The 22,887-nt window shown below is 38.3% G+C and overlaps 1 protein-coding gene across 1 annotated transcript in view; it reads right to left on the reverse strand.

The window, feature by feature from the left end:
* Positions 1-8,888: 8,888 nt before the first annotated feature.
* The window catches only part of LOC137388743 (DNA replication factor Cdt1-like), a 28,328-nt gene continuing 14,329 nt past the window's right edge, over positions 8,889-22,887 (reverse strand). The window contains exons 7-12 of the mRNA XM_068075201.1: positions 20,979-21,106; positions 16,332-16,523; positions 12,697-12,885; positions 11,120-11,232; positions 10,920-11,008; positions 8,889-9,269 (exon numbers count right to left, since the gene is read on the reverse strand). Of these exons, the coding sequence (XP_067931302.1) occupies positions 9,088-9,269; positions 10,920-11,008; positions 11,120-11,232; positions 12,697-12,885; positions 16,332-16,523; positions 20,979-21,106 (893 nt within the window). The 3' untranslated portion in view covers positions 8,889-9,087. The remainder of the gene's footprint in view (positions 9,270-10,919; positions 11,009-11,119; positions 11,233-12,696; positions 12,886-16,331; positions 16,524-20,978; positions 21,107-22,887) is intronic.

The raw sequence follows: 22,887 nt of genomic DNA on the forward strand, positions 1-22,887 counted from the left end.
AGGTAAAAGGTTGTAAGGTATACATATATACCTTACAATATATATATATTGATCAAAGATATATATATCTAGATATAGACATATCTAGATATATATATATAGATATATATATTGGCCGTTAGGAAACCTAACGGCCAATACAGAGTCGCTAATCATGGCAGCCCAGGAGCAAGTGCTCCCAACAAGGCAACTCCAAACGAAAATCTATCACACTAGAGACGATCCTAGATGCAGACTGTGCAAAGATGCACCTGAGACCATCCAACACATCATCAGTGGATGCAAGCAGCTAGCAGGAAATGCATACACTGAGCGGCATAATCATCTCGCAGGTGTTGTGTATAAAAGTCTATGTGATGAGTATGGTCTTAATAAACCACAACACTGGTGGGAAACTCCTGGTAAGGTCAATGGAAATGATCACGCTAAGATCCTCTGGGACTTCTACATCCGGACTGACAAGCATGTCCTAGCAAACCAACCAGATATAGTGGTGGTGGACAAGGAGAACAAGAGAGCTACTATAATAGATATAGCAGTACTCAATGACTACAATATAGCCAGCAAAGAAAAAGAAAAGGTAGAGAAATATCTCCCTCTTGGAGAAGAGATTGAAAAATGCTGGGATGTAAGAACAACTGTAATCCCAGTAGTCATTGGGGCACTGGGCGCAATAACACCGGCACATAAAATGTGGCTTGCCCAAATACCAACAGCAATCAACTCAGGTGAGTTGCAGAAAAGTGCGCTACTGGGAACAGCTAAGATCTTGAGGCGAGTGCTCAGACCTCCAGATCTCTGGTAGGATAGGAGACCTGAGTTAGAGCAGAAATTACCACCCATATGGGTTAATCGGGGTGAGGAAACAATTTTTATACGTATATATTATATATATATATATATATTATATATGTATGTATATACATATGTATATGTATGTTTATATACGATGCTTATATACGATGCTTATAAAGAGTTAAGCATAGAAAATTGCCATTTTAGAGAGCTATAACGAGCTAGCTAAGATGGGGCAACAAGAGGTTGCTGTACAATGGCAAATGTCCCAGCCACTTCTCTGTGAAATTTTAAAAAATTGAACAAGTCTTGAGATGGAAATTCAAATTAAAAAAAAACCCAAATTAGTTGCACACAAGAATACTTATTGGAAAAGACACTGAAGTCGAATACGCTATGATATTGGGTTTTCTAATGTTTGAGAAGTTGATGCTCAAGTAAATGGACCCCTAATGTGCCTAAAAGCTAAAACATTTAGCCAAACAGATGAAAAAACGCACTTTGTAGCGACTGATGGTTGTTTTCATTGATAGAAGAAATGGGAAAATATTGTTTACAAACATGTACAGTACATAGGAAACATTGTTTACAAACATGTACAGTACATAGGAAACATTGTTTACAAACATGTACAGTACATAGGAAACATTGGTTACAAACATGTACAGTACATAGGAAACACTGTTTACAAACATGTACAGTACATAGGAAACATTGTTTACAAACATGTACAGTACATAGGAAACATTGTTTACAAACATGTACAGTACATAGGAAACACTGTTTACAAACATGTACAGTACATAAGAAACACTGTTTACAAACATGTACAGTACATAGGAAACACTGTTTACAAACATGTACAGTACATAGGAAACACTGTTTACAAACATGTACAGTACATAGGAAACATTGTTTACAAACATGTACAGTACATAAGAAACAGTTTACAAACATGTACAGTACATAGGAAAAATTGTTTACAAACATGTACAGTACATAGGAAACATTGTTTACAAACATGTACAGTACATAGGAAACACTGTTTACAAACATGTACAGTACATAGGAAACATTGTTTACAAACATGTACAGTACATAGGAAACATTGTTTACAAACATGTACAGTACATAGGAAACATTGTTTACAAACATGTACAGTACATAGGAAACATTGTTTACAAACATGTACAGTACATAGGAAACACTGTTTACAAACATGTACAGTACATGGGAAACATTGTTTACAAACATGTACAGTACATAGGAAACATTGTTTACAAACATGTACAGTACATAGGAAACATTGTTTACAAACATGTACAGTACATAAGAAACAGTTTACAAACATGTACAGTACATAGGAAAAATTGTTTACAAACATGTACAGTACATAGGAAACATTGTTTACAAACATGTACAGTACATAGGAAACACTGTTTACAAACATGTACAGTACATAGGAAACATTGTTTACAAACATGTACAGTACATAGGAAACATTGTTTACAAACATGTACAGTACATAGGAAACATTGTTTACAAACATGTACAGTACATAGGAAACATTGTTTACAAACATGTACAGTACATAGGAAACACTGTTTACAAACATGTACAGTACATAGGAAACATTGTTTACAAACATGTACAGTACATAGGAAACATTGTTTACAAACATGTACAGTACATAGGAAACATTGTTTACAAACATGTACAGTACACGGGAAACAGAACAATGCAGATATTCCAGCAGCAGCATCATGGCTGGAATTTTCAAAAATAATTGCGGATTATCCTCCTGATGATGTGTGCAATGCCGATGAAACTCATTTATTCTATCGAGCATTACCTGAGCATACAAATATTTTTAAAATGAGACTGTGCGTGGGTGCTAAGTGTCAAAGTATCATGTATCTGTACCTTGTTGTGTAAACATGTCAGGTGAGAAGCAGAGGCTTTTAGTGATAGGAAAAAGCCACAACCCAAAGGCATTAAGGCATTTGTTTCAAAGGCATTAAAAATTGCCTGTGGATTATTGCTCAAACATGTGGATGACCAGTGTCATATTCCAAGAGCGGTTCATGAAGTAGGATAATCAGCTGACAGAAAATATTGCTCTCCTTGTTGACAACTGCACAGCACATGCTGTTATTGTCACCTTAAATAACATGAAGTTGATCTTTCGGCCACCCAATGCAACATTTCTCTTACAGCCTTTGGACAAGGAATTATTTGGTCACTAAAAGCTCATTACAGAGAAAAATGGGTGCTACAGAGAAAAGTGGTAGTTGTGTACCACTACAACCACAACAATAGAAGACATCGTTGCTAAAAAAAGAAGTGCCATGACCCAAACCAACTTCTAGGAGTGGATGGCAATCTCCAGGTGGCTGCAGAGTTAACGGAGGCCACGTCTGCGAGGCAGTTACACAGGCTAAGGAAAATAAAGTAGGCACTGACTATGAAGTAGGAGGAAGATCAATCAGCAGTACACATTTCAACAAATAAGAAAATGTGGAAAGCTTTTCACATGTTATGGTTTGGAGTGCAAAACAAAGTATCTTTATTTGAACAGTTTTTTATTTGAACTGCACTACGAATATGAAATATTTATTGATGATTTGCTGCAAAAGACATGATGCAGCCAAAGCTGTGTCTGTTGTAAGTTTCATTGTTTATTAAACACATAATTTCATGTAACTTTATTTTTGCGACGCCTAATGAACGTTGAAATGGCAATTTTTATTTTTTGGTTCATGCTATAAATTGGTTATTGTTATCATTTTTGGTGTTCACAATAGTGATCACATTAAGCGGTGTCTACTGTAGCATGTTACTTGTTAGGCAGTCTAATGTCAACCATACGTATCTACTATAATTTACGAACTCAAGCTAACATGTCGTTCAATTAATTTGTTAGTTTAAAAAGCAACCGATGCCTATAATAGTCAATATTAACATTCATTCTAAATTTCTGGTCAAAATCGTTGAAGCCTGACAAGTGTTAAATCTCCTTAGTTCTTTGGAAGCTGCAACCCTCATTACCTCTTCTATATTTGCTTTTACAGACATCATGTAGGCTGGGTCAGTCACTACAATTCTTTACATCTGCTAGCGCAGTTGTCCCAGAAGCTATATGCAGATGTGGGGCACCATATTTAGCCATACAGAATACAAAGAATCCCATACACATGTATTACTCTAATGAGCAGTTGCCATTTTGTAACTGTCTTTGCAAATCATGCGAATATGAAACCATATTAAATATCATATCAAAACAACTTTAATGATGACATTGTTGTGATAAGACTAGTCCATTTCATTTTGCATGATTTTAATCTGCAATGTCTAACATGTTGACATGATTGTGTAATGAGCTGAAAACTCCTATTTGGGTTCACAGTATCTGACCTCATGTCAATTTGGGGCAATTTAAAAAAGAACTTTGATTTAACAGCAACATTAGGCGTTGTATCTTTTCACATGTTACTGTCCTCTGGCACATAGAAATCACTGTATCTTTGATCTTTGCCGGATACAATGATGTAGAGGCCTCTTGTAAGCTTTCCAACCGAGGGGTTATGGTCCTGAGTCAATCCTAACAACCAAGGGGTTATGGTCCTGAGTCAATTCTAACAACCAAAGGGTTATGGTCTTGAGTCAATTCTAATAACCAAAGGGTTATGGCCCTGAGTCAATCTTAACAACCAAGGGGTTATGGTCCTGAGTCAATTCTAATAACCAAAGGGTTATGGTCCTGAGTCAATCTTAACAAGCAAGGGGTTATGGTCCTGAGTCAATTCTAACAACCAAAGGGTTATGGTCCTGAGTCAATTCTAATAACCAAAGGGTTATGGTCCTGAGTCAATCTTAACAACCAAGGGGTTGTGGTCCTGAGTCAATCCTAACAACCAAGAGGTTATGGTCCTGAGTCAATCCTAACAACCAAGGGGTTATGGTCCTGAGTCAATCCTAACAACCAAATGGGTTATGGTCCTGAGTCAATCCTAACAACCAAAGGGTTATGGTCGTGAGTCAATCCTAACAACTAAAGGGTTATGGTCTTGAGTCAATCCTAACAACCAAGGGGTTATGGTCCTGAGTCAATCCTAACAACCAAGGGGTTATGGTCCTGAGTCAATCCTAACAACCAAGGGGTTTATGGTCCTGAGTCAATCCTAACAACCAAGGGGTTATGGTCCTGAGTCAATCCTAACAACCAAGGGGTTATGGTCCTGAGTCAATCCTAACAACCAAGGGGTTATGGTCCTGAGTCAATCCTAACAACCAAGGGGTTATGGTTCTGAGTCAATCCTAACAACCAAGGGGTTACGGTCCTGAGTCAATCCTAACAACCAAAGGGCTTATGGTCCTGAGTCAATCCTAACAACCAAGGGGTTATGGTCATAAGTCAATCCTAACAACCAAGGGGTTATGGTCCTGAGTCAATCCTAACAACCAAGAGGTTATGGTCCTGAGTAAACCCTAACAACCAAGGGGTTATGGTCCTGAGTCAATCCTAACAACCAAGGGGTTATGGTCCTGAGTCAATCCTAACAACCAAGGGGTTACGGTCCTGAGTCAATCCTAACAACCAAGGGGTTATGGTCCTGAGTCAATCCTAACAACCAAGGGGTTATGGTCCTGAGTCAATCCTAACAACCAAGAGGGTATGGTCCTGAGTCAATCCTAACAACCAAGGGGTTATGGTCCTGAGTCAATCCTAACAACCAAGGGGTTATGGTCCTGAGTCAATCCTAACAACCAAGAGGGTATGGTCCTGAGTCAATCCTAACAACCAAGGGGTTTATGGTCCTGAGTCAATCCTAACAACCAAGGGGTTATGGTCCTGAGTCAATCCTAACAACCAAGGGGTTATGGTCCTGAGTCAATCCTAACAACCAAGGGGTTTATGGTCCTGAGTCAATCCTAACAACCAAGGGGTTATGGTCCTGAGTCAATCCTAACAACCAAGGGGTTATGGTCCTGAGTCAATCCTAACAACCAAGGGGTTATGGTTCTGAGTCAATCCTAACAACCAAAGGGGTTATGGTCCTGAGTCAATCCTAACAACCAAGGGGTTATGGTCCTGAGTCAATCCTAACAACCAAGGGGTTTATGGTCCTGAGTCAATCCTAACAACCAAGGGGTTATGGTCCTGAGTCAATCCTAACAACCAAGGGGTTATGGTCCTGAGTCAATCCTAACAACCAAGGGGTTATGGTCCTGAGTTAATCCTAACAACCAAGGGGTTATGGTCCTGAGTCAATCCTAACAACCAAGGGGTTATGGTTCTGAGTCAATCCTAACAACCAAGGGGTTATGGTCCTGAGTCAATCCTAACAACCAAGGGGTTTATGGTCCTGAGTCAATCCTAACAACCAAGGGGTTATGGTCCTGAGTCAATCCTAACAACCAAGGGGTTATGGTCCTGAGTCAATCCTAACAACCAAAGGGGTTATGGTCCTGAGTCAATCCTAACAACCAAGGGGTTATGGTCATAAGTCAATCCTAACAACCAAGGGGTTATGGTCCTGAGTCAATCCTAACAACCGAGGGGTTATGGTCCTGAGTCAATCCTAACAACCAAGGGGTTATGGTCCTGAGTCAATCCTAACAACCAAAGGGCTTATGGTCCTGAGTCAATCCTAACAACCAAGGGGTTATGGTCATAAGTCAATCCTAACAACCAAGGGGTTATGGTCCTGAGTCAATCCTAACAACCAAGAGGTTATGGTCCTGAGTCAACCCTAACAACCAAGGGGTTATGGTCCTGAGTCAATCCTAACAATCAAGGGGTTATGGTCCTGAGTCAATCCTAACAACCAAGGGGTTACGGTCCTGAGTCAATCCTAACAACCAAGGGGTTATGGTCCTGAGTCAATCCTAACAACCAAGGGGTTATGGTCCTGAGTCAATCCTAACAACCAAGAGGGTATGGTCCTGAGTCAATCCTAACAACCAAGGGGTTTATGGTCCTGAGTCAATCCTAACAACCAAGGGGTTATGGTCCTGAGTCAATCCTAACAACCAAGGGGTTATGGTCCTGAGTCAATCCTAACAACCAAGGGGTTTATGGTCCTGAGTCAATCCTAACAACCAAGGGGTTATGGTCCTGAGTCAATCCTAACAACCAAGGGGTTTATGGTCCTGAGTCAATCCTAACAACCAAGGGGTTATGGTCCTGAGTCAATCCTAACAACCGAGGGGTTATGGTCCTGAGTCAATCCTAACAACCAAGGGGTTATGGTCCTGAGTTAATCCTAACAACCAAGGGGTTATGGTCCTGAGTCAATCCTAACAACCAAGGGGTTATGGTTCTGAGTCAATCCTAACAACCAAGGGGTTATGGTCCTGAGTCAATCCTAACAACCAAAGGGGTTATGGCCCTGAGTCAATCCTAACAACCAAGGGGTTATGGTCATAAGTCAATCCTAACAACCAAGGGGTTATGGTCCTGAGTCAATCCTAACAACCAAGGGGTTATGGTCCTGAGTCAATCCTAACAATCAAGGGGTTATGGTCCTGAGTCAATCCTAACAACCGAGGGGTTATGGTCCTGAGTCAATCCTAACAACCAAGGGGTTATGGTCCTGAGTTAATCCTAACAACCAAGGGGTTATGGTCCTGAGTCAATCCTAACAACCAAGGGGTTATGGTCCTGAGTCAATCCTAACAACCAAGAGGGTATGGTCCTGAGTCAATCCTAACAACCAAGGGGTTTATGGTCCTGAGTCAATCCTAACAACCAAGGGGTTATGGTCCTGAGTCAATCCTAACAACCAAAGGGTTATGGTCTTGAGTCAATTCTAATAACCAAGGGGTTATGGTCTTGAGTCAATCCTAACAACCAAGGGGTTATGGTCCTGAGTCAATCCTAACAACCAAGGGGTTATGGTCCTGAGTCAATCCTAACAACCAAGGGGTTATGGTCCTGAGTCAATCCTAACAACTAAGGGGTTATGGTCCTGAGTCAAACCTAACAACCAAGGGGTTATGGTCCTGAGTCGATTATAACCTTCTTTTGCCTTTAACTTAATTTCCATTAAATTCTCAAAGAACTTAGAAATTGCTCACTTCTTTTTTGCGAACGCTATTCACAACTTTTTTATTATCGTCTCCGGTCTTCTTTAAATTTTAGCAACTAAAACTTATGCAGGAAATGTGGGCAGACAATAAGCCTGACGCAAGTGATTGAATAAGCTGTAAAATGTCGATTACATACACTTTCTTTAGTGAGAAGGATGTGAATATTACGCTATCCACACTTGCTGTGCTAACCACACCGCAAATAAAGTTCTTATATATCGCTAAACAAGTAGTACTTCCTCTGTAAGCATTGCTATCTGATAGCACGGTTTTATGCTCGATCGTGTCAATTCCTCCATGCTACAGCACCTCTTCTCCCCGTCCTCCGATAAGGTGTAAGGTACCCAGCCAACCGACTGCTAATCTTGTTACATTGTTATTGATTAGCAACCAAACAATTGTGAGCAGAGGTAATAGGAGCACAACTCCAACTGAACATGGCCATTCTGGAGAATTAATTGCTATTTTGTAAAAATGTTACACTTACTCTCAAGGTGAACAGATGTTTTAAAGCAAGTGTGTAGCAGTTGATAAAACCATCCCCTAACAATATGTGTATAATATATAATGCTCTCTATTAATTTTATTGCAAGTGCTTAACAGTAAATAAAATCTGTCAAATAAAGTTGTCAGAGGATCACTATTTCCATTGAAATTTTATTAAAACAAAAATTACAGATATGAGCACTGCTTCACCTTCCTTAACAGTCACCCGATTACAGATACAAATACTGCTTCACCTTCCTTAACAGTCACCCGATTACAGATACAAATACTGCTTCACCTTCCTTAACAGTCACCCGATTACAGATACAAATACTGCTTCACCTTCCTTAACAGTCACCCGATTACAGGTACTGTGTCACCTTTCATATGACTCACCTCATTTTCCTTAGCGATTTCAAACACTACAATATATTTGCTAAGTTGTGATCTGACATGTTATATGCTTTGACTGCAGTAAATGGTTTGCTTTCATAATACTTGTATATAATTTAAAATGAAGTATATCTATTGAGATTATAAAACTTATAAAATGAATGTAATTGGGATGGTTTAAAATCATATTAAAGACCAAATATAAATACGCAGATGCTATAGATACAATTCTGTACATCGTAAACCAATCATTTTCAAGGTTAAAGATGAAAAGATTATAAAAAGGTGTGAAAGAGATACATACACTAGTGTGATATGAAATCACACCATCACATCAGGTATCAGATATTGTTTCTGCCTGAGCAGCTCCTTCAGTCTCTCATTCAACTGTGAAAGTTCAGTCTGTCGGTTTATTTTAATGTATTTACCTGTCGATATGGAAACACGAGATATCCAATCAGGAAGACACTCCAACAGATAGTCCACATGCTTCTCTACCGAACCTAAAGGACATCCTCATTGTTATAATTTACATGCAATTAATCCTGTCTTACAGCTCTGTAACTTACAAAATCGAATTTTTGTTCATGGAATTGAAAACAAAGCAAATCAGTGACTTTTAACAAAAAGACCCATGGACAACTTTGCCCTCTCCTACGGTTGGTCTCTAATCATAAAATACAAATTACCATAGCTAAACAACAATATCTCATAGCGTACTTTGTTAGCTGACAGACACATATCTGCTAACAATATTTAATCTAAGGACTTTATACCTCGCAGAATACAGAGAATGTACTGGCCTAAAGTTATTTACTTACGTGCCCTGCATCCATCTTATTCTCAAACATTGGCATTGCGAAAGCAAAACATCTTTTACTCAAGAATTATTTGCAATTCTATTGTTCATACTAGTATGTTTGCCAGTGCCATGCACTGTGAGAGATCGTAATGAGTAATCAGTACATGTATAATTATCCAATGACTGAGTATTAGCTAGAGTTGCCCCAATTTTGGTATCGGAATTGGTATCGGTGCCGATATGAGTGTTAAGTATTTGAATCGGTATCGGCCGATCTTTCCTTAAAAATCTGAAACTTCCGATATTTTTTACAGATCAACTATTTAGCATAAAACCGTATTTTAGCCTGCTACACTAATAAAAATCATCAGCTGCAAGTTCCTTACGTTTACCTAATGAATTTCAGGCCTGCCACACAATTTATTTCATGTCTATAGCCTGATCAACACAGCTGAGGAACCTTTTTGCTTTAGTCAGGACGTAATCATAAAGTGTGGTATTTCCCAATTACAGCGATAAGATTTATTGCAGCCAATCACGAACAAGATAACAAAGATGAGAGACAAGAATGCGGTGTAATATGTCTATTTACTAGCATTACGAAAAATCGTCGAGCGGGGCAAGCAAAACAACAGCTTGTCACAATACGCACTGCACCTGATGCATCAGCTGCACAGAAAGGGAGTTGTTCTCTCACGTCTATACGGCTTGGCTGCGATGTTGTCGGTCGCTTCATTGGTAATCAAAACGGATTTAGCGCAAAAATTTATGTAGAAAAATATAAAATAAAACCTCTTAACCAGAGCCCAGTCTCTGCGGTAAACTTTAGTAGAACCTAAGAACTTAGGCAACAACAGCAACTAAACATGTCGTTTTTGTGCGCTCAGTCAGTTTTATTTGTTCGTATTGATTTTATTTTTAATTTATTTTATTCTTAAGTTCTACTAAAGTTTACCGCAGAGACTGGTCTCTGGTTAAACGTCTCTATCTTATTTTTTAAAATAAATTTTTGCGCAAAATCCATTATGATTACCAATGGAGCCACCGACTTAACATCGCAGCCAAGTCGCATAGACGGAAGAGAACAACTCCCTTTCAGTGCAGCTGATGCATCAGGTGCAGTGCATATTGTGACAAGCTGTTGTTTTGCTCAGCCCGCTCGACAACTCCGCAAAAACAACAGTTTGTCAAGACAGGCTAGGGCATCTCTAGGGGTAGCACGCTTATTTTTTAATCCAACACCCCGAGTTCGATTCCCGTGTGGAGAAATCTTTTTCCCTAACACAGTTATTATTATAGTAAAGATTAGTCTAATATTTTAGCCGAAAAATAAAAGAAGAAAAATACCGACCTTGACTAATAGATGACTTATAGCTGTCGGTCAGTTTTACAATTACGCTATCTTCTCCTAGCGCTGCCTTCTTTTCAGTGATGAAATGTCTGTTTCAGGCTAAGGAGCAAACCAACTGAAGAACTAATTAAATTTAAATCAAACCAACAATACTAGTGCCTTCTCCCCAGTCATATAATAATGTACGACGTAAAGGATACGACCTGAGAATTTTAATCATTTCGGGAAGTCGACCCAATATTGCAATTTCTTGTTCTGTTGTCTCATCCCTCAACATTGCTGCCTTCGCCTTCAGAGATTCCTTGGCTCTGATCTAGACAGAATCAAAGAAAAATGGTTTTATAAAATTTAGTAGAAATTTTCAAAATAAAATTTTTCAGGCCTCATGGACACATGAAAACTGCCAACCATTTTCATAGGGTGCATCCCTACATTGGTACCTCAGGGTCAATCAAAGTCTCCATGATTCATCGATTGGTTTTTTTTATAGCAACACTCAAAATATGTGAAAATAGTAAAATTTGACCACAAAATTTGAAAACCTGGCCTTGCAAACAATTCACCAATGCACAAAATCAGAAGTCTTAGAAAAATTCAGCAACTATCAGATGTATCTGGTAATTCTCAACTAGAAGGGATTCAAGTCTTATAGCGAACTGTGAGGTAAAATCATTTAAATTCAAGTGCAAATGTAAGCAACTTATTAGCACAAGGTAATACCTTAAAAGAACATATCAATTACAATTCTGTAATAATACAATTCTATAATAATAAAATTTGATAATAATATAATTCTATAGTTGGTTTACAACTATATAATAAGAGCTTAAATTGTATGCAAACTTGCATATCTTCCTCTCTAATGTTAAGGAATTCGGTGGCATACAAATCTCTCTGTCAGTATAAAAACGCCTCTATGATTCCATCTTCAAAGGAATAATAACTCTCATAGTATCTTCAAAACATGAAAATACGGTAAATATTGTTATTAGTCAGCAGTCTGAAAGTAAGGAGATTACAAAACTAGTACTCAATAGGTATAATATTGAACAAGGAATACGAGATTAAAACTACCACAAAACCCATGCAGCCACCTTGCCATGGTTTGGAATATTTGTGCTTATATTTGTTGTGCGTCATGATCTCTCATGCAATCATGATGTTCAGGCACGCTAGTAGAAAGCAATAAAAGATTTGCCGGTTTAATAATTATGTCTACAACTATTCCATAGTATCTATCAGCAAAACTGGTTAGATAAAGTAGCGGTTCTATCAGCAAAACTGGAGTTTCCAAGCTTAATTCCAGCGTGGAGTGGTTTTTTATTAGCATATATGTCTCAGTTGCCATCATGCCTACAGGCAACAACAACTGATACATGTATGTCTCAGTTGCCATCATGCCTACTGGCAACAACAACTGATACATGTATGTCTCAGTTGCCATCATGCCTACAGGCAACAACAACTGATACATGTATGTCTCAGTTGCCATCATGCCTACAGGCAACAACAACTGATACATGTATGTCTCAGTTGCCATCATGCCTACTGGCAACAACAACTGATACATGTATGTCTCAGTTGCCATCATGCCTACAGGCAACAACAACTGATACATGTATGTCTCAGTTGCCATCATGCCTACAGGCAACAACAACTGAAACATATATGTCTCAGCTGCCATCATGCCTACAGGCAACAAAACTGATACATATATGTCTCAGTTGCCATGCCTACAGGCAACAACAACTGATACCAAAAAAGAGCAATGACTTACTCGGTCAAGCAAAGCTGATGAAATTCCTGCCGTCTTGTTCAAAGCAGAGGAATTCGCATCGAGAGTTGGCTTGATGCCAGCGGCAGCCTTCTTAACATTTAACTTGTTCTCTTCTGCTGTCTTTTTCAGATTTCGTAGATTATTTGCCTTTTCTGTGGCATCGGCCACCTTGAGCAGAGCCTGCTCCACCTAAATGAGACAAAATGCACCTGCAACAATAAACCCAGGTGATTCGGAAGAAAGTGCTCAATTTAGATTACCGGTATATCTACTCTGACACACGGACACACTACGTCTGACACACTAGGAGTTGCCTTATTACCTGTTAATAGGTTCTGTATACAGTTGAGCAGATACTAGTAGCAAATGTTCAGAACAAACAAATAATCATGATACCAAGGAAGTTCACTTTAGGGCAGACAACAAGTTTGTCTGCATAGGATGTAAAACCATGAGTGGTAGTGAGTCAATACTAGGGAGGACTAGATGGTGTAGCGATGAGTTCGCTGTCGACTGTGTGAGCGAATGTAAAACCAGAACTGTTAGTGGGACAGAACTAGTGATGACTAGTCATTTTAACAGACCGTGGTGTCGACAGTGACCTTTGTGTCAACAGTGACCGTGGTGTCTACAGTGACCGCGGTGTCGACAGTGACCTTAGTGTCAGCAGTGACTGTGGTATGGACAGTGACCTTGGTGTCAACAGTGACCGTGGTGTCGACAGTGACCAAGGTGTCTACAATGACCGTGGTGTCTACAGTGACCGTGGTGTCTACAGTGACCTGTGGTGTCTACAGTGACCCGTGGTGTCTACAGTGACCGTGGTGTCGACAGTGACCTTAGTTTCGACAGTGTCTGTGGTGTCGACAGTGACCTTGGTGTCAACAGTGACCTTGGTGTCCGCAGCGCAATAGAAAATATAAAACTTGAGCTATTTTCATGCCACTTTAAGAATACCAATGTGTCCAGTGATAGATCATCATGTGTGCCGATAAAGCACAGATATAACTACCTGCACATCTATTCTGAAACACCAGAAGGCGGTTGATCGGTGCAGGTGTTAGACTGTTAGTATTCGAGGCTAAATGCAGCGAGTTCGAATCCCACTTATAACAATCTTTTATCTCAACCTCCAACTGTGGCTTCAGACAAATGGACAGACAGACATGGCTCATTATAACAGAGCAGGTGAAAGCCCGGCGTTTCACGAGTAATAAATAAGTCTTCACACAGTAAATTTATTTTTATTTAACATGCAAAGCATTAACCATTCTAACTTTCCAATTTCATATCATGAGAAAAGTGTTTTATACAGTTTAAATAAATTATAAGAAAAATAAAAAACTGTAAAGGTTTTCAAATGTGAAATAATTAGCAATTACTGGCTGCATAAAGTCTGTTTTGCAATGATTACAATGAAAAGTGATTTGGTAATGATACAATTAATGCGAACTGAGAAAACCAAACAAACATCCTGAATATGTTGAATCAATGATAAAAAATTGTGCATAGAAGTGTGTGTATAGAAAAGGTTACTGTTCCAGCAGAAGCTATCCATCAAAACTTTGAATACGACGACAACGGTACCTCTCGACTCTGGTACAAACGAAAAAATGAGATACCGGACTGTCTTTGTCTGACAATACAGAAAGAGAATGTAGAGGCAATTCCTACTTGAGATAATACAACTGTCCACGTGAAAAGTATTTAGCCTTTACAGATTTAATGATCGAATCATAGGAAAAACCAGAAACAGGAGTGTAAAGGTTCGGCCACACGTAACGAATTATTCGTTCAATCTGACCGAATCCACGAATTTCACAGAATTCACAGATTTATTCTGCCGAATATCATAGATTCGTCTGAGCTGTGCATGCACACCGAATTCGTTAACGAAACGCTTTTAATTGGCTAACCAATTTTTTTAGCGAGCACAGTTCTAGTAGCTTTGACAAGTGGTATAGTCCAAGACACGTACGACGACCCACAATAAAAGTATGACCGCGATATGACTTGATACATATGATGCAACGATCTATATGCGCTATTGTTGGTTCTCTCTCGTTGGTTCACCATGACAGGAACTTCCCATCGTGTATCCAGAATTTTCTTTTAGATGTTTTAGAAACTATGAATTATTTCTTTTTCAATAATAATAATTTCTTTTTATGCAGCAAAAGCTCCGTCGCAAAAACAGTCGCTATCTCTAGCGCATATAGGCAGTTGCATCGTATGTTTCAAGCCATATCGCGGTCATACTTTTATTGTGTGTCGTCGTACGTGTCTTGGACTATACCACTTGTCAAAGCTACTAGAATCGTGCTCGCTAAAAAAAATTGGTTAGCCAATTAAACGCGTTTCGTTAACGAATTCGGTGTGCATGCGCAGCTCAGACGAATCTTTGATATTCGGCAGAATAAATCTGTGAATTCTGTGAAATTCGTGGATTCGGTCAGATTGAACGAATAATTCGTTACGTGTGGCCGGACCTTAACGGCACATTTGAAAATGACAAGCACACATTTAGCGTGAGCAATCGGGATAAGGATAAATAACGAGTTGAGAATGTTACAAATGGCTTAGCCTAGCATTTATAAGCAGACTGTGACTTGAATGCCACGAGTTAAACGAAATACATTGTTCATTAGATTTTAATAGCTATGCTGGACAGACCAATGACAACAAACTGAGATAATTATATATATGGATTAGCTTTAAGAGATAGACTTGTGTTGAATTGCTGCAGTGACATTTGCTTGCTTAACGATAACAAATGTTTGTCCAGACAAAACATGAGAGTATACAATGTAGGAATTGACACTGTCCAACAAAGCTAAATTTTATGAATATTTTCATGCTCATATAAGTGAAAGCAGTAACAACAAGCAGACAATCTCTTCAGCAATAATGCTTGTCTCTGTTTTTATAAACTGCATGAGAAATTAAGTTTTCAAGAATTATTAAATGAATGGATGTTTGACAATATATGAGAATGAGTGAAAGGAATCCTCATGGAACTTTAAAAAATAATCAAAGGTTTCATATTCTATGGTTTTAAATGAGTAAATATTAAACCTTTTTTATAGCATAGAAGCTCATTATCTTAATAAAAGATCGCTAGGAGTTATTCTACCTGAAGGACGTCTCTGTGTTTGTCAGCATCCATACTAATCCAATGTTATGAGGAGTTGTCCTATCTACGGGGTTACATGGCATCCCTACAACTCTAATTTAGTAACTACTAAGATGATAAGAATATTTCTGTAAGACACCTTAAAATAACCCAAAAGAAGTGGCGCCAATGTCAAGGCAGAACTCCGAGAGCCAACCTGCCTGCCTAGCACAGATCAACACAAGCCTATTTAATATTTCAAGTTGAAGAGAATGTTCATGTTTATTGCGCAATATTGTGTTGCAGTAAGTCATGAAGTTATTTAATTGCATAAAATTAGCTTCCTGAATTGTTGAAAACAATAATTCACCAGCTCTCTAAGAAGAATTCTCTGATAGAAAGTTCTTTGTTAGCTTACAGTTCCACGGTTTCTCGATAAGTCAAACAATTCAACTTTTTCTGTCCATATTATTTGAACTTTACCAACCATGGAAAGGGTCAAAAGGAAAAGTGAATCTCATACCTTGCGTGGAACTTTTCCCCGAGCTTTACTCAGCACATCTTTAGCTGTAATGAGCTCCTTCTCCGCCTCAGGTGCCTCTGGAAGAGGAGAAGGTTGCACCTCCGGCACCTCCTCCAGCAAGAACTTGGGATGCCACCGGGTCAGCTTCTGAGAATCGACTTTGACTGCTGGTTTTAGCTTCTCCAAAAAGCTCTGTAAACATTAAAGTTATTTAAAAAATCATATATAAACTGTAGTGATACATTTATTAGAGATAACAATGCACTTCTAAACATTGAGAATTCAACAATATCAACACATATCCTACACACCAGTTTCAGAAATATAAAATGCTGAGTATCACATTAAACTTTTTATTTGTTGTATTATGATTCCGCAATCCATAATTTTGATAACTTTCAACAAACGGCACCACCACCAAACATAGTAAAGACATACATTTAACATAAAACAAATGATTGAATTACCAAAAACCGTGGCAGTTAAATATGAGTTATTATCGCCGGAGCAACTCAATAAACAAAGGAAAGCCTTAAATATGCACCATACAACTACAGTGCACCCTCAAAATGCGATTACCCTGATATAAGATTTCTTTCTCTTACGAAGTGGAACATTATGATTTTTTACCTCACCATACAAATCTTAGTTCACCATACGAAATCAACAAAATTTTTTGGCCCAGCGCAAGTCTGGCAGTCGATATGCTTATTGCATGCGTCAAAATAACAAAGACACCGAAAAGCCGTTCGCCGAAAATATTTTCACAATGCTTGAAAAAGACACGATGATCGGTTTCTATCAATTTAGCAATCCTCGTGTCTAAAACGGTAATATTTTCCCTTGAAAAAGTAGCAAAGTTGGAGTTGCAATCCCTTCCTACAGAAGGTCTAGTGGTGAGACAACTTCCATTAACTTGCTAACAAAAACCCACATTACGAAAATAACATCGTTCGGGTTTTCTTGCCGAATTAGGTTGAAAAACGTTTTAAAGAGGCCCGCTAAAGGCTATAGTGAAAGCGAAGATAAAAACTGATGAGTGATAAAATTTCGTTGATAAAACATTGAAATTCAATGAAATAGTTAAAAATACATACTGAAACTTAGCCTTTAAGTGTGAGTGTTTTGTAAGCTGAACTTATTTGAAGTGAAATCAAAGGTTTTGTTATATGTACGTCTATCATGAAGGTAAGAAATCTCTACGGTACGCAATGCACAGCGCATTGCAACGTTACATTTAAATTCAGATCATAACCAATAAATACATTAAATACAATATAGTTACTTTAGGTAACTATAGTTGCTAAGGTTAACATACTATTTTGTCACTAACTTTTAATATGTACAGTACTTATATAAAACTTTGACGATTTTTCCCAGGGGATGTTTGCATTATATAATTACTATGGTTTTTATGCCCCTACATGCGATTTTTTCCCTTTACGATGCCAACCGTGGAACGGATCAAAATTGTATCCTGAGGGTGTATATCGTAATTGTCCAAATACAGTCATACCCCGACATATGAGTGTTCCAACAGACGAGGAATTTGAGATACGAGCAAAATTTTACCTTGAGATACGAGAAAAATTTGTGATACGAGCATAAAAGACAGTTTCTATGAGAGTATAAGAAACTTTACAAATACAAATAACGGCTTTACAAATACAGTAATGCTCTATGAGTCTGCAGTACTCGTAGAGCATTACTTATGTACGAGTGCAGGTCAGGTCCTTTACAAATACAGTAATGCTCTACGAGTCTGCAGTACTCGTAGAGCATTACTTATGTACGAGTGCAGGTCAGGTCCTTTAAAAATACAGTAATGCTCTATGAGTCTGCAGTACTCGTAGAGCATTACTTATGTACGAGTGCAGGTCAGGTCCTTTAAAAATACAGTAATGCTCTATGAGTCTGCAGTACTCGTAGAGCATTACTTATGTACGAGTGCAGGTCAGGTCCTTTTCGTCTGATCAAAAAGAATTTTAAAAAACCTGCTAAAGGTGAAGATGAAAGCGAGTTGAAACGCGAGGCACAAACACCCATGCCAGATATAGGTAACAAAAAATTAACAATAAGACAGAATTAGAATTAAGTTTAGCGTAAGACTAGATAAATGCCCGAGGTTGCACGGGTAATAAAAAGGTTTCTGCATAGAAAATTCATTTTTAATCAGGATATACATTTACTGTTCTAACTTTTAATTGAAGGTATATGTTTATTTCTGTGTGTTCCCGGGAAATGCATAATTCAAATATTCGAAAGCTCGAAGCATAGCTAAATCAGATTGTTGTAAAACATTTCTTACTTCTTATGCTACACATTTGCTCATGATTTAAAATAGCTTATAAACAGTGGCAGGTGATGTAGTTGCCATTGGCTAAGTTTCTTTACCCAATGAATTTGAGTAACTTAAGCTAGTAATTTAAGCTAATATTTTCATATTTACTATAATAACAGCCGTGTCTGTCTGAAGCAAGTTTAGAGCATTAGGAAAAAAGATTGCACCTCACAGGAATTGAACCTCACAGGAATTGAACCGCACATTTGGACGCACAGATGTGAAGCCAAGCGCACTACCAACCACTAAGCCATGCAACCACGCTTCGGAATAATTGTGCATATAATCATTAGACATCATGATCTCTCACGTGGCGCACTCGACTGCACGCCTGCGTATTTTAACCAAGCACTATTAAGTGGACACACAAACGATAACAGACAGACAAAAGGCCCTTACACACTATCGTTCAAATCAACGTTTAGCTGTGCGATGGACTACAACGATTAACTGTTTTTACGTCATCACCAACGATAAGGTGTACACACTATGAGCCGATAAGCTGTAGATGATCACTAAACAAGAACCAATTAGAAATTACGAAATTGCATTCGTGATTTCGTGGGTCCTTTTGTTATCGTTAATTATCTAATTATGCGATTCATCACGAGCATAGTTCTTTGCCATGCTTGCGATTATGAATTGGCACAAATCTTCATCAGACCTGTGTTCCCTGGGGCGGCTGGCCGACTGAGCCGCCCCAACTTTTTAAGATTTTTCGGCAGCTAAGTACAGTCAAACTCGAATAACTCGCCCTCGGAATAAATGTAAAATTTTATCTCGAACACTTGGTTAACTCGAACGGATTTGTTTGGTCCGTTCCCAAGCGAAAATAAATTGCTTTAGAATACTCGACCTCAACATCATTAACTCGAACAGATATATGCCCAACGGCTACGGGGACGGTTTTTATCGCTATCACTTTATTTCAAGCCATGGAGATAAACATCAACTTTTAGTAGTTCTTATGCGTCATTATCATCATCGGCAAAATGTTCTTGTTAACGACTTTTATAAAGGTTTGCAAAAGGTGAAGTTTTACCAAACATCCGCTTGGCAATGGCCCATCGAAAGCGTGGAAACCTTCAGATGAACTTAAAATAAAATTGGCAAAATTGATCTTTGTTGAAACGCTCAAAAGAAAAATGTTTTTTTTTTCTGAGCGTTTTCACTGCGGTCAAGTTTAGCATATTTTAATCTGAAAACGTCCTAGCAGTCACATCACCTAAAACAAACAAATCTCAAATACCGGTAATAAAAAAATATTTAAACTTTTCGATAAATTTTTTTAAAACTTTACATTAGAGGCCCGGTTGAGGCCCTACATGAAAGAAACCTGTTGAGGGGAGCTTACACCGCCCCCTCAAAACCCCCAGATGTTCATAACTAGTCGCCTAACATTTGCCGCCCCAACATGCAACTAGGGAATACAGGCCTGATCTTCATAACTGTTGAAATTGTATCCGATACAGTCAACAAACAGCCAATCAAGATGCTAATAATTGCGATCATTGGTGTCAAAGTTCAACACATTGAAGGTCCATCGCATCATCGCTAGCAACAATTGCGTTGGCCGCTCATCGCAAAATAACGTCATAGCAGTCCATCCAACGTTGCGGTCTATTGCATCGCTAATAATCAATTTGAGCGATTGTGTGTACGGGCCTAAACGCCTGTTTCAGAGGTAAGATCTCCATACAGTACTGCACATGTTACATTTTATTGGAGATAATCACTAGGTAGACATTTGCTACCTTGTGAGCGTAGGTGATGAATTAGAACAATTAAAAACGCGTTTTTAATTTTTTAATCCCGTTTTTTATATGTAAAAATAAATTTTCTGTCCAAAGACCTTTTTACTACCGGGCATTCAGCAGTATAACTACATTTATAATCAAACTATTATTTCTGACCTAACAGTAACAGTAGCAAAATTAACATGAATTAAAAACCTTAGAATGCATTCTAAACAAGTCTGACGCAACAATTGAAGCACTTCAGTTGCATTATTCAATGAGCCAATTATGTAAGCTCGGCGATCGCTGACATGTTTAACATGTAACCACATAATGTGAATAGAATCGGCAATATTAACCTTCAACCCATTTTATTAAAAACAATTTTGAGCCGAGTTATGATTTTAATTGGACTGTTCCTAAAAATATCAATTTTTCAGTTATAAAACAAATCAATTTGCCATTTTAATTAGTTTAAAATTCTAGGCTGATAGCTCTGCTAGTTTCAAATTTGTACACGCCTTATCAAAGTTGATAGCGCTCAAGTTACAAGCAGGCAACGCCGCTAACCTGGTGATGAGACTTCACGATGTCAAACAGACGTCTCCTGAAGCTCTCTTTTCTCCTTATAACTTCTCCGCTGCCAAAGACTGGCCGGCCATCTTTCCTCTTTGCCACCTGAACTGCCTTCTCTGGAACTGAAATTCATGTAAATTTCATTTGGTATTGTTTAGATCCAACAGCGCTGCTTCGAGTACAATCCTATGGAGTTGTGACATCTTAACTTGGAGCACTACCTTCCCTTGGTTAAAAGTTGACTTGCAACAAAATTCACATTACAGTTATTTGGTATCAAAATATTCACCATGCCTTAGTCTGCTGTAATATAGGTGCAAAATATGAGAAAATGTGATTACAAGCTCTTAAAAGCTCAAAAACGGACAATTAATCCCAGCCATCACGAAAACGCTATAGGTTGGAATCCCTTTCCAAAACGGCTCAAATGGGATGTAGTTTAACACGATGGCTTCTGTTTATACTTTCATGCAACCTCATTCGTCGAAATATTTTCACAAATATACACATTCACGGGTATATTCAATAAAACCATGTCTATTGTCCTTACGCGTCTATTTCATCATTATTGTAATACTGTCACTTTGAGCACTGATATTGTAAAACCTACCGCAAAAATACGTTTAATTTTTCAACCTTAGCTCAAAGGAGTCCATATCATCCTCTGATCAACATGACGAGCCTATTGGTCGCCTGTGATAGTCGAAAAAAGCTGCAGAAATTGTTCGTGCTATTTGGCAGGAAGTATGGGTCACATGATCAGATTACGACTAGATGATTAGACCAAACTGAAATGAAACTGTAAAGTAGCTAGCATCTATATTTGATAAGGGCTTTCCGGTAGAACACGAAAAGTTTGTCATTAACTAGTGCTACGAGACGTTTTATATATAGAGCCTTTTATTGGCCTTTCATTTTACGTGATAACAGCACATGTCAAAACAATAACCAAGTCGAGTTGAGTATGTCGTCGAAATAAAGGGATTCCAAACTACGACGTTTTCGTGATGGTTGGGATTAACTGTTCGTTTTTTAGCTTTTAAGAGCTTGTAATCACATTTCCACATATTTGGCACCTACAACACAACAGAGTAAGACATGGTGAGCCTTTTGTGATACCAAATAACTGTAATGTGAATTTTGTTGCAAGCCAACCTTTATGATGAGCAGAAACTGTACATGATAAAAGTACAATAGTGCTCTTTGAGCCCTGCAAAATTAGTGTCTTTGTGTCACTGAAGTTTTAAACCTGCAAGCTACCAAAAGCAAAAAATTTCATCTGGCTCTGCACACCGCCTTTTATCTCATGCATAAATAATTACCATTATTTTACATGGAAGAAAACTAAGTTTGATAATACAACCATAAACTGATCACGTCAGTTATTACATCATGTCGGTTATTACATCACGTCGGTTATTACATCACGTCGGTTATTACATCACGTCGGTTATTACATCACGTCGGTTATTACATCACGTCGGTTATTACATCACGTCAGTTATTACATCACGCCAGTTATTACATCACGTCGGTTATTACATCACGTCAGTCATTACATCACATCGGTTATTACATCACGTCGGTTATTACATCACGTCGGTTATTACATCACATCGGTTATTACATCACATCAGTTATTACATCATGTCAGTTATTACATCATGTCAGTTATTACATCATGTCAGTTATTACACCAAGTCAGTTATTACATCATGTTAGTTATTACATCATGTCAATTATCGCATCATGTCAGTTATTACATCATGCCAGTTATTACATCATGTCAGTTATTGCATCATGTCAGTTATTACATCACATCAGTTATTGCATCATGTCAGTTATTGCATCATGTCAGTTATTACATCACATCAGTTATTGCATCATGTCGGTTATTACACCA

Source organism: Watersipora subatra, chromosome 1, assembly GCF_963576615.1.
Source record: "Watersipora subatra chromosome 1, tzWatSuba1.1, whole genome shotgun sequence".
Taxonomy (NCBI): domain Eukaryota; kingdom Metazoa; phylum Bryozoa; class Gymnolaemata; order Cheilostomatida; family Watersiporidae; genus Watersipora; species Watersipora subatra.